Below are 13664 nucleotides of genomic sequence, written 5' to 3'. Positions count from 1 at the left end.
GTCACTCGGAACAGTTATTTGCGGTCCTGAACCTAAAAATTAGATCAATTTTCGTTTTCGAACTTCCCAGGGGCGGATCAAGAGGGGTGACTTTTCAAAAATCAGGATTTTTTGATGTTGCAACGCGATTTCTATGTTTTCTGGGGCGGAGATAACGAATCTTGAACGATGTTGAATACAAGTTAGCTCGAAAGCTGATCTTACGTATCGTCAAAACATAAAAATGTGCGAATAGATGATAAAAAAGCCCCCAAATGTGAACATCTTTGCCCCATTGCAAAAAGTACAGCTAGTGTTGTTACCTACACCCCTGTTAACATAAGAATCAACATGCGACATCCAACCATCTCGCATTCGGAAAAGTCACCCCCATTGACGCACCCCGTTATTGAGATTACCAGGGGCGGATGGCCCATTGGGGTGGCCCATTACTCCGGAACGTGACATCACGTTGAAACGAACGTGACTAAATGTCACGGCCAAAAAAATAGTTTATTCACATTCAAACGAATGTAACACAATGCTCAAACGAACGTAACGTCACGTTCGTTTCAACGTGATGTCATGTTCCTGGAATGAGAGTGTAGTGTTGCTGCCTTCACCCCTGTAATTACAGTTTAAACATTAAAAGCGACATGCGACATCCAAACATCCTGAATTTGGAAAAGTCGACCCTCTTGCTTCGCCCCTAGGAATTTCAATAACGAGGTGGGCCAGAGGGGGTGACTTGCATTCAAGATGGTTCAAGATAAGTTGTCTCCCCTCCGTTTCTAAAAATATAAGAAACGATATGCAATATCCAAAAATCCTGAGTTTTAAAAGTCACCCCTCCTGATCCGCCCCTGGTAATCTTAATAACGGGGTGCGTCAATGGGGGTGACTTTTCCGAATGCAAGATGTTTGAATGTCACATGTTGATTCTTATGTTTACAGGGGTGTAGGTAACAACACTAGCTGTACTTTTTGCAATGGGGCAAAGATGTTCACATTTGGGGGCTTTTTTATCATCTATTCGCACATTTTTATGTTTTGACGATACGTAAGATCAGCTTTCGAGCTAACTTGTATTCAACATCGTTTAAGTTTCGTTATCTCCGCCCCAGAAAACATAGAAATCGCGTTGCAACATCAAAAAATCCTGATTTTTGAAAAGTCACCCCTCTTGATCCGCCCCTGGGAAGTTCGAAAACGAAAATTGATCTAATTTTTAGGTTCAGGACCGCAAATAACTGTTCCGAGTGACACTAGAAGTTCAAGATCGAGAACCTGCGGTCTCAAATATGCATCATGCTCCTCTCCACACCACTCCAACTAGCGAAAATTTGCCGAATCGCAAGACTAAAAACCGTTTTTCTCCCTTGTTTATGAATTTTTTCCAACCAAATTTTGAGGGTTGCTAGACTAAAGTATGGACTATAACATATCAAAAAAGAAAAAAAATCAAAAATACTACTTTTGAGAAAATTGTGTTCAAAATTTTGACTTTGTTCAATTTTTGTCAAATTTGAAAATTTTTGTCAAAATGTTGCAATAGGCCCAAAGTCCAATTTATTACCTTTCAAATGCGCCCAGAATGAGCTCTGTAGCTTCATTTTTGAAGAAACTGCAGCGTTTTCAAAAAAGGTCTGCAACGAAAATCAAAATTTCTAACGCAAGCCATAACTTTTTCAAAAATCGGTATTTTTGGCTCAAAATTGGTTTGGGGGGGTTTCAGACCATAGACAACAAGCTCGCAAAGTTTCATCGAAATCGGAGAGATCACTTGCAAAAGTATGTCGAACCCCCATGGAATGACCCAAGCTTAACAAAGTATTTAGAGCATACATAACCTTAGAAAGAAAATACTTACTAATTTACGAGTTAGTTTTTCGTATAACAATGTTAATTTGTTTGCTCAGAATACTTCGTAAGTTTTGAAGCGTGAGAGATCAATCTTATCAAGGTTTAGTAGCCCCATCAACATTACTAAGTCAGCTTGAAAGAAGCACTTCAGCACTGATATCCAAGTTGCGATACTGTCAACTCAAAAACATGTGATGATATCCAAAAATGTGATTCACTCGAATCATTGCTCCTCAGATTCAGTGAAGTTTGTATCGCAAAATTCTGTAATGTTTATCGCCCATTTCTGCCATTGCCTTAAGGGGGGACCATTATCATCATCATCATCAGCGCTGTTAGGCCTATGCAGACCTTTTGCGGCCCTGGTGAAAAGATCGCCAAAATTCCAAAAAATAGTATTTTCAAAGTTCATAGCTAAAAATGTGCATAGAAGGTTTCAGATTCAACAGGTTGAACACCTTTAAGCTAAGTGGGTAGTTTCTTAATCATTTGGAAGGAAATGACATTGAGATCAGTTGTCGTTGGCTTCTACGCTCAACTTCACAGCTTTGCTCAGTCGACAGAAAATTTTGTCATAGAAAGACTTTCTGCGTTCCTGGTTGACACCTACATGAGCCGTCTTGAATGGACTCTATTCATTGATGACTTATCGACAAATTTTAGTGATGGAATCCTGATATCAGCCCTACTTTTTTTTTAAACACACCTAAAAGTTTGAAAAAAAGGGGAAAAAAATCACTTTTTTAAATGTTAAAATTTGAAAACTCATATCTCAGGACAGAAGTTGAATTTGAAAATTCCGTCACTAAAATCTCTTCTATACATCTTTAGGATAACCCAAAAAAAATTTCAAGACTTTCCGTCCCAATGAAAGACGCAGGAAGATTTTTCCCCAACGCTCTGAAAAACACTAAAAAGCCACTTTTCTCAGAGACCGTTCAACATTTTGGATTGAATTTTGTTTTGGGAACTCACCATAATGAACCTAATAATTAAGCAAAGTTTCAACTTTCTGGGATTATTTTGAAGCCTACTTGAAAGTTTCACCAGGGTCCCCCCTTAAAGATCAGAACTATTGCAAAAAAAAAAAACCTGCGATGACAACACTAAATTTACATTCAATACAATTTTGAGCAATCATCATTGCAAAATTCTGCGATACAGCAGCTCATCACATCTGTTTTGCAATGATCATCACAGAAAAGTGCAATGAAATTTGAATTGCGCAGAGAGGTCTGTCTCGCAAGTGGAATAACAGTGATGTTTACTCTGCAAACTGAAGTGTGTACATAGTACACTCTTATTAGAGCATGCCTCCAAGTACACACTTATTTACAGCATACTTGCTAGGCACACACTAAAATAGAGTGTACATTGCATGTACACGCTAAATAAGAGTGTACCTGGCAAGTACACTTAAACTGGCCCATGCTTTTAGATAGGACTTATCGAGTGTATTTTAGCGTGTACATGGAAGGTACACACTTATTTCGCGTGTACTTGCCAGGCACACTCTTTTTTAGCGTGTGCCTAGCAAGTATGCTTTAAATAAGAGTGTACTAGTAGGTATGCTCTAAGAAGAGTGTACTATGTACACACTTCAGTTTGCAGAGTAGTGTGCTCTTTCTGCACAGTCCCGGTCTGGCTTCGTCTATCGTACCAGCTCCTATCTGACGGTTCCGACCCGAGTGGCCGATTTCTTCCAGTCCTTCTCTCCTCAACTGAGATCGCACTCCGTGTCGTCACCACTGCTCCACCACCTTGGCCGCCAGATACGTCTACGGACAGCTCTCGTCCTGTTCAATCAAATCGGTAAGTTCCACAGAAGGTCCTCGGGTCAGTGCGCCTCTACGCTCCGTCATTGGTGCGTAACACTTAATACGCACTTTTTTTTTTACACAACTTCAGACCCCCCCCCATCCCAAGTTAATGCGACCTTACGCTAAAATAGATCCTCTCACGGCGTAACGTCAAGGCAAATTTCTCCGGTCATCAACATTTTCACCCCTATTTTCTAGTTGCACTTCAAAATTGTGCTCTCTTACTTAGTGTATTAAGCGTATCGTCGCGGTATCCCCCCCTTCTTCGATGAACCGCGGGGTTACGCAGGATTGGTGTATCCCACACATCCCTTAAGTCGTAACGTAATTTAACGACGTCCCCCAAGAACGTTCAGAAACTGCGTGACGCATTCGGCTCTAAATTCTTCTACATTTAAGGCCACAGGTGTGTGAACGCTGCGATAAGGCGTTACACTGCGAGAAAAAAGTACGGAACATGTCTGGTCAATAATTTGCCTGGAACGTCCGTACTTTTTTTCCGTACCCACTTACATGGGTTCATATGGAGCAAGTGCGGAACGTTCCGTACTTTTCTCCGTTCTTTATTTTTCTGTACCATTTCCGTACAAAAGTATGGAATTTTTTACAGTGTAGGGAATTGCCCGGGGATGTCTCTGCCGTTTAGGTCCCTGGGGCCTTGCAGTAAATTATCAACATAAGACTGGTCTCTAACGCAATATGAAAGTCAATTTGCTTTGTTTGTGATAGTTTGTCCACATTGAACAGTAAGTTGAAATCGCCTCAATAGCTTATAAGCTACAGCGCTCGCTTTGAATTCCAGCATAATAGCCTTCATTGTACGGCCTTTCTACTGTCTTCTTGCTTTCGTGCTGATAAGTATTACTCATCTGAACCCATTTTAACTGTGAAAGTCGTCACGTGGATGAGTTCGATTCTCATTCGCTCTGCCCTTTCTTGACTTATCTTTCATGAAAGTCGTGGTAATCATTCATGAATCTCACTGTTTCCTTCGAACTTCAACAATTCATTTATTCAAGAAACGGAATTTGGCCTGCCTGAATGAAATTCGCTCTGTTTGTAGTAAGTGATAGGGACTTCCGTCAGAATATTCAAGGGTCTTCCCTCCATTCTTCGTATCCAAAGTGCGTTTGGATCAGTTCATTTCTACGCACTGAATTCGTTTGTACAACTTTTGCACTTGACCTCACTCTATGTTTCGCATTTGTGTCCATAAAAATCTGCACTAATATCGCACTGATGTCACTGGTATCTCAGTAGCGATACAGACCGCACCCAGCGCAATACAAATTTCAACGCACTTTACTGTGATGATAATTGCTTAAATTTGTGCACAGTAAAAACTCAGCGAAGAATCGCTTCGTAATACGAAGAAAATGAGGGCATTGTAAAATCTACGAAGAAATGCTTCGTATTATGAAGCAAAATCCTTCGTTAAACGAAGCATTTCTTCATGATACGAAGCAATTCTACAATGCCTTCATTTTCTGCCTAGCTATGTAGCAAATGCTTCGTAGGCTTTTGAGAGTGTGATGCGCTGCTGTGCCGCAAAACTTTGCAATGATGATCGCTAAAATTTATTTGTCTTGCAGATTTTATTATCAACGCTTTTTTTTCGATTTTTATTGCAATTAGGCGACACTGTGGCACAGAAAATTCTGTAAACAGCTTGTGGTAATTCTCCGTAGCCCCCTTATCAATATTCTCCGTAGGCTCTTGCAGTATTTTCCGTAGGACCATACAGTATTCTCCGTAGGACCTTAAGGGAAGGTGGGGTACCATGTGACGGTTTTTGTTAAATGCCCGTCAACCCAATAATACCAATCACATTACATCCATAAGTAGACATGTGAACGAAATGATTCTTCACCTTATAATTTCTGTTGAGATTTCTAATTTATCTGTTTTGGTTGCTGAGTTATCGCGAGTTAATGGGCCAAGTCAAAATGTCACTTCGTACCCCACGTAGTACACTATGTGACAGCCTTAGTGTACCATGTGACTGTGGCCTTTTGTCTGGGTTTAAATCCTATTCAGCGTACCTACACGCAGAGAATGAACGAAGAAGTCTTCCAGCTTTTTATTTCCGTTGAGTTTATCAATTTATCATCTTTGGTTCCCGAGCTATAAAGGTTTTAGTTACTAGTGTACAAATGTCATAGACTGAACACATTCAACTGAGTGAATCGTGGAATCCCATAGCGAATGACAGCGGTGTCACATGGTGCCCAGATCAACAGTTTTAGGGGAAACAGCAATAACGCTCAAAGTTTATGCCGTAGAGAATCGAGCCAAAGCTTATTTTGCGCTTAAAACATCAAAGAAGAACATCTTGCAGAGCATATGTTCTTAAAATGTATTTTAAAGGTAAAAAGCGGACGCGGCGGGAAATAGAAAAAGTTTCCAATTAGCTATTTTAAGACTGTTTCCAATTCTGATCGCTACCATTCCCGTCCTTTTCGAAGGAGAGTCACGACCTATTTGCACGTCGATTCTCCTTCATGATACCTTCTTTTGAATCTTCTTACCGCTGTTGGATAGCAAGCCGTTTGGGAGAAAAAGCCAAAGTCACATGGTGGCCGTGTCACATGGTACCCCACCTTCCCTTACATTGTTCTCCGTAGGCCTATCACAGTCTTCCAGGTCCTACGGAGAAGACTGTAAGAGCCTACGGAGAATATTGACAAGAGGGCTAAGTAGAATCCTGTCAAAAATTGACACAACTTTACGTAGCTTTTAGCCACAGTGGATGGTGTTTTGACTGTGTTTGACTGTGTTTTGTGATACAAAAGTCATTGCATTTAAGGAGCAATGATTCGTGGGCATCACATTATTCATATCACAAGTTTTTGTGTTGAAAGTATCGCAACTTCGATTCCAGTCTTGTGCGATTCCCCTTACAAATTCGTTCGCAAAAGATCGCGTGCTCGGTGTGAAACTTTTTACGAATTTCTACAAATACACAAGGTTTTGTTTTGGGAAATATGTTCTCAGGTTGTTAACTGCCGGCCATGGACAGCCTGCCCAACGAGCTGCTGCTGGAGGTGTTCTCGTGGCTCCAGGACGGCGAGACGCTGCTTGACGGCGTGGCACTGGTGTGCAAGCGCTGGCACGCCCTGTCACGTGACCCGCAGGCCTGGCGCGGCGTGCGCGTCGAGTTCGGCATGCTGGACTGGCACTGGCGAGACGCCGGGCTCGCCGAGAGCGAAAAGGCCGCCATGGACAAGGCGCGCATCGTGCTGCACGCCCCCGTCTTGCGCTACCTCGGGTCAGTTTCACTATTTCTTCTTCCTTTCCTTCACTTTCAGCCGTTTACTGACTATTTCTCATTAGCAGACGCATTTCTGTAAGCAACCATAATACTTAGTATTTTTTGTCAGTTTTACTTGGCAATTACTAATTACTGTACTGATATTACAGTTTTCTTTGTAAATTACAAAGACATTTTTAAGTATTTAAGAACTTAATACTAAGTATTATGGTTGCTTGCAGAAATACGTCTGCTAATGAGAAATAGTCAGTAAACGGCTGAGAGTGTTCTCTTCTCTTGACCTTTCCGCACGGAAATTTCTACTTTTCAAACTTTTCTACGCGGTTGTTGGCAGCTGAGCAAGGCCTTAGAATAGTCGTTGAATGGTGGCAGCTGCCCAGTTACCAACCCTCTGCAATCTCAGCACGTTTCTGACTTGTTGATCATATTGTCAGTACTTACTTATGCAAGTAATTTGTGCAACCATAATAGATACCTTTTCTTTTTTAAAGAACTACATAGGAAATTTTAAGTACTGTACTAACAATTTGGTTTTGAGCATAATTTTACAAAGGAAATTGGCCATACCTACTTAGAAAATACTAAGTATTATTGTTGCTTAAACGAATACGTAATTAATGAGTAAAAAGTCAGTAACGTGCTGAGAGTGTGGGAAAATCGAATCGTTTTCTTCCGGGAAGGCGACTAAGCGAGGAGTCTCCTACTCCCTGAATATCACTGAAAACGTAATGGTGGGACACATGGCCAAATTATGGCGTGACAAAATGTCACGCCAAAAATTGGCGTGACACGAAATTCACGCCGGTAAACGGGGTGACATGTGAGTCACGCCCTTATTGGCTGAGCGATAGCGAAGCCTGTTACTCCAGTGGGGTTGAAAAATTTTTTCTGTCTGTCTGTCTGTCTGTCTGTCTGTCTATCTATCTGTGTGTCTGTGTGTGTACACTACTCCTCCTGAACGGCTCGGCCGATCTGGCTGAGATTTTGCAGGCTTATTAGGTATGTCCTTGTACTCCAGTGGGGTTGAAAAATTTTTTCTGTCTGTCTGTCTGTCTGTCTGTCTGTCTGTCTGTCTATCTATCTGTGTGTCTGTGTGTGTACACTACTCCTCCTGAACGGCTCGGCCGATCTGGCTGAGATTTTGCAGGCTTATTAGGTATGTCCTTGGCTCGGCCCACGCGAAATTTCACCATCCTAGCTCAACTGGTTTGGTTTTTAAAGCCGAAAAACACTTAAAAAACGGCGAAAAATCGAGTTTTTTGTAGGCAAATCGCCTCTGTCTTGAAGAAAGGGGGGTCTGGGGGGCGGAGCCCCCCAGCCAGGACAAGTGAAAAAGCTACAAGGGTCAAATCGCGTCATCTGCAGGTGAAGCAACTCCATCTAGAATGAAGGGGGGTCCCAGCATGGAACAAGTAAGGAAAATCGACGATGGAGAAGCCATTGCCTGCCGAAGGCAGGCTAGCGCCGCAGGCCAAGGTAGGTACGCCAGGCGCGGATTGGAGAAACAGGCAGCGAGACATCGCGAAGCCTGTTACGACAAGACGTGGTCTGGCGTAAACCTACCTTGTTTAGCCTGAATGACAACGCGTTTTATGAGAAAAGTCATGCCAAAAAGCGGCATGACAAGAAATTCACACCAAAAATTGGCGTGAATATTTGAGTCACGCCGATTTTTGGCGTGACTTTTCTGTCATGCCGTGTTTTGGCGTGACACTTTATTCACGCCCCTACAGCGGCACGAAGTCACGCCGGTAGATTTTCAGTGATGAGACTGAACTTGAATGTACTTGTTTTTAGTGAATGATGTGAATCTATCAACGGAACCACCATGAATCCAAACGTGGACTACTCCACGCTTCCTCGTGTGGAGTCGGTCTCCACAAGTGGTAGTGCCGAGTTTGCAGTCTCCGCACTTCAAGTCCAGAGTAGCTCACATAACCCCTACCTCTTTGCAAGGTGCAAACATGGACAACTTCACACCTGAAGTGTGGAGACTGCAAACCACGGTCTGCAAACTCTGCACTTCCACGTGTGGAGACTGAAAATTCCACACCTCCGCGTTTCAAGTGTGGAGTTCTCCACGTTTGGTGTCACAGTGACGAATTTCATGGATTTGATCTGGTCCTGCTGAGTGTGACTGAAAGGAGAAGGAGTTCGGGTGAATTGGCATGAGTGGGCGTTCCGTGAGTGGCAGAGTTGGATAGGGAGAGTAGAGGGAGGACGGGTGAATGGTATGAGGGGTGGGGGCTATTTGTTGAGGTCTGAGGTTTCCGATTTTGATGGGTTTCCAGTGATTTTGAGAGAATGAGAATGGACATTAGTTGTGTGTCTGTTCGTTGAACTGAGTGGGAGAATCGTTCTTACCCTTCAGTTGACATTTTATTTTCATTTACGTTTGTGCGCATTCCTTGGAATTGGTGAAGAAGCTTAACAGATTTTTCATGTCAAAATTGATGCTTTATTTTCTTAAATAAATATGTAAATGTATCCATTAATGTCAGTACGTTATTAAAGAAAATCTCATTAACGAGTTTGAGCGTGATTGCTTTGAGTGGATATGTGAAGTGAGTGCAAGTGTGCAACGAGTACCCCAAGCGGGAGACCCCTGTCGCTATGAGGCTATTTCGTGCCTTATGCCGGTACTTTGCGAACGGTATACACATTCGCTAAATCTTCTTTTTCAGCAATTTATCTGTACCGCGATTATTGAGAAGGTTTTTTCATTTGTTTTTTCCTCCCAGCTGGTCTTGGAACTACCGCGGGCCGCCGCACATCAACGTACCGCAAGGCATGGCCCTGTCGGCTGTGCGTCGCAGCCGTGCGGCCATACGCGAGATCTACATGAGCCTCGTGTCCCACATGGCTAACCCGGCCTGGGCTGTGTTCCACGGCCTGCTCTGGCGCAATAGGGAGCACCTGACCAGCCTCAGACTGGAGACGCCTTCCGACAGGAAAGAGGAGGTTCACATATTTCGTTCAGAAGCAGTGGCTTCAGAGGAGTGTGACTGGGCGCTGGAGGAAGACCAGAGCGACAAGGTGGCCGCCTGGGCCGAGGCAGACGGCGACGACTCTCGCTCCCTGCTGGAAATACTGGTGGAGCTGCGATGCCTGCAATCGCTGGACCTGTTAATGCACCGTCCGTCCTACGCCGGGGAGTTCCGAGTCAAGGAGGACCTACTGCCCGCGCTCAGGTTGGCAGAGTTACGACGGGGAAAAAGTACAGCGTCACTGTACACTCTAAATGTTCTACAAAGTGAAGGTTCTCCATATTATGGTGAAAATGTACCATATTATGGTGGTGTAGCTGACTTCATAACATACTATTAAGAATATTCTTACTCTTATGCGCGAATATTCTTTTAAGAATATTCACTGTACCTTATAGATATTTTGACGAGTTCCGTTTGTATTATGGAGAAAATCTCCATCATAATATGTTGGTGCAGCGTGCAGCCTGTCACCGTAAGACATTAAGAGTGTACTCTGCCAAAAATCTGTCGACAATTTTGAAACCATCTAGTCACAGATTTGTTTCTGGTTGGTTACAATTTCGACAATATATTTGGCGAGCGATAGCGAGCCCTTGCCGTGTTTGGGCGCTCCAAAAAATGACTGGTCGTGCGTCTGTCTGTCTGTAACTCACTCACGTTTCTCAGCAACTACAACACTAATAGTTCCCAAATTTTGCACCGTATATTTCCTAAAGCTCCCACAGGGGGAGTTTATCTTATATTCACGATTCCTACAGTTTGAAATTTTTAAAACATCTTTTTGAATTAGGTTCTTAGCGTGGTTAGGTTGGCAGCATTTATCAATTTTTCATAATTGCGGCCGCGGCTCTCAAATACGGAACTGGCATAACATTGGTAAATAAAACAAAATTGAGAGCAGAAGGGCTTAGAAGTGACTTCGGTCATAGTTTTTCGATATTCTAGAATGATTGGAACCCCTCCGGAGTGTCAACACAGTGAAATACGGAAAATGAAAGTGACAATTATTGCGCATTTCGTCCGTCCGCCCGCCCCCTCCCCTCCCCGGCTACAGGGGAAATGTTTTAGTCAGTGGAGTGTGTTTGATAATTGCAAGAATGATTTGGTCTTTGTAAGCTTTAGAGTGTATTTCCATTTTTATTCTCAGACATTATACTTTTTAGTTGTTAGCTAGGTAATTTGTTTCGGTCATGGTTTGAGTTTTTAATTTACTCAGAATGTTAGGTAAATACTTCATGCTATACTGTTTCAGAAATTAAATATGACATCATGACTATCATTATGAATAAGATTAACTTGCGTTTAGCAATAAGTGGGCTCGACAATGGATTCTATGAAACGATTCATTGGATCTGACAGAAGGTCTTCTCCGTAAAGTAGTTGCAATCAGCCTGCCTGTAAATGTATCTCATTTTAATTAATTGAGATAAATCAATATAGTTAGTTTCATCCACTAGTTTAAGATAAAAGGTAGATAAAAGGCTTTATACACTGTTAAAAAATGGTTGTACAGAAACAATCAGATGAGTGAAAATTTAGTCGTTCCAAAACAGAATTTCATCATGAACCAAAGCGAAACAAATGTCGTTGAGTCTAGTAAGCGACATTTTGTCGTTGAAGAACAAAATTCTTGTTATCACTCTTTACCATACAATTAGTGTGGAAACAACATCTTTTGCAATTATCTGCTCAATTAAAGCATATTATGAATAATCATCTATTTTGTTCTTCTAAGTCATAGAAAAATTACTATTGTTAAATAAAAACCATGCACAATAAATTTAGCGACAAAAGTACTCTATGAATATTGTCGCAGACATTACAAAATTTCTTTTGGACTTCCAATACTTGTCGTTGATGTGTTATTGTTGGTGCATTATTACAAGTTAGTCGTTGTGAAATTATCCCTTAGTGCCAATACGACTACAGTTTAACAAGCTATTCGTTCCACAACAAATCTTGTCGCTAAAAAAGTTAGCAATAAATGTGTCGCTAAGTTACGACAAAATTTTTATCAGTGTAGGTATTACAAATAACATTGCGTATTCACAAGTTCAATAACAAGGAGATATCGAATGGTAATTGAAGCATTTGTGAATCGTACTAAGCAATTCAATGCTGACTGTTGAATGTTACTCGACTGAGTAACAGTGTCAGTGTTCATGTTACGACACCATGAACAGGAAATACTTTTAGAAATTGCGTTCATGTTAACAACTGCAGACCCATACTTTCAACTAGAATTACATGATTTTGGACCAAAATTTCCTCAGTGAGTCATTGCTTCTTGCAGTATCTGCTGTGCTCATCACAAAAATGACTTTTATTTTCACCCCAGACCTTTACTTTTTCCAAATATTTACCAATTTCGGACCAAAATTTTTAAGTCGAGTTTTACATAGTTTCCTGCAGTTTTTGGTGTGCTGATCACGAAACTGACTTCCAATTTCATCCCAGACCTTTACTTTTTCCAAAATTGACCAATTTCGGACCAAAATTTTTAAGTCGAGTTTTACATAGTTTCCTGCAGTTTTTGGTGTGCTGATCACGAAAATGACTTCCGAGTTCATCCCAGACCTTTACTTTTCCAAATATTTACCAATTTCGGACCAAAATTCTTAAGTTGAGTTTTACATAGTTTCCTGCGGTGTTTGGTGTGCTGATCATGAAAATGACTTCCAATTTCATCCCAGACCTTTACTTTACCCGAAATTTACCAATTTGTGACCAAAATTTCAACGTTGAGTTCCCCATTGTTTCCTGCAGTTTTCAGTAAGATAGTCACGAAAATGACATAAATTCCGGCCCTTTCGTTACGGAAGACACTGTATTGGCCTTATTCTGCACATATTCTTCGCCATCAGAATGAGTTCAGACGTATCGCCCGCCTACTACGCGCCCAAACTAAACGGCGCGTACCCCTAGTTAATTCTGCACAAAATTGTTTCCAGTTGGAAACAAAAATAAAGTTCTGACAACGTTTTATTTCAAGGAAAGAAAACCCACATAAGTTATGGTTTAAAATGATGAATCTTGGAATAATTTACTGAATAATCCCTTTCACTCGTCTCCAAGTGAGGAACAAAAGGAACATAAAACCTGCAGCTTTTCGTTGTCTAGCTCTGTTTTTCTTTTCCGCCTACAGGTCCCTGCGCTTAGATGGTAAGGCGCCCCCCCAGCTGATGGTGGACTTGGTTCGTGGCAGTGCCGCCAGGCTGCGCCACCTCGACATGCCCGACGGGCACGGCCTTGGCGGGCACGATATCCTGCCGCCCCAGCTGCTGGAGAGCGTGTCGCAGTGTGTCCAGCTCCGCAGCCTGGCCACTAGCCTCATGAACGTGGGCTGCGTGGTCGGCTTGCGGCACCTGCGCAGACTGGAGCTGTGGCTGCCGTACGAGGAGGTGGGTGGACCGACTGTGCAAAGTCTTGCAAACTTTCTGTTCATTGTCCCCAAAATGTGCGTTGTGACGTGCGAATTAGTTTTTGACACTGACGTTCATTTTGCGATACTTTTACCACATTTTTTTTTGCGAAAAAACGAGTTTGACGCGATTTCTACTTTGGGAGCAATAATTCAGTTATTGCATTATTTTTCAACCAGAACTGTAGTTCCGTGGTCCATGGTATCAATACTGTATTGCAAAACTTGGCTATAATTTTTTACTTTGTCCAATCGTTGTGTCGATTGTGGTGAGTTCTCAAAGCAAAATCCAATCCTTAGCTGAGAATTTTGGAAGTACG

The 13664-nt window shown here is 42.1% G+C and overlaps 1 protein-coding gene across 1 annotated transcript in view; it reads left to right on the top strand.

Moving 5' to 3' along the window:
* The first annotated feature begins 3100 nt into the window (after positions 1-3100).
* LOC117649625 overlaps positions 3101-13664 on the top strand; it is an 11981-nt gene continuing 1417 nt past the window's right edge. Inside the window, exons 1-5 of the mRNA XM_034392524.1 lie at positions 3101-3123; positions 3477-3654; positions 6657-6930; positions 9675-10124; positions 13069-13324. Of these exons, the coding sequence (XP_034248415.1) occupies positions 6674-6930; positions 9675-10124; positions 13069-13324 (963 nt within the window). The 5' untranslated portion in view covers positions 3101-3123; positions 3477-3654; positions 6657-6673. The remainder of the gene's footprint in view (positions 3124-3476; positions 3655-6656; positions 6931-9674; positions 10125-13068; positions 13325-13664) is intronic.

Source organism: Thrips palmi, unplaced genomic scaffold, assembly GCF_012932325.1.
Source record: "Thrips palmi isolate BJ-2018 unplaced genomic scaffold, TpBJ-2018v1 HiC_scaffold_4, whole genome shotgun sequence".
Classification (NCBI taxonomy): domain Eukaryota; kingdom Metazoa; phylum Arthropoda; class Insecta; order Thysanoptera; family Thripidae; genus Thrips; species Thrips palmi.
This window is presented reverse-complemented; position numbering and strand designations above follow the sequence as displayed.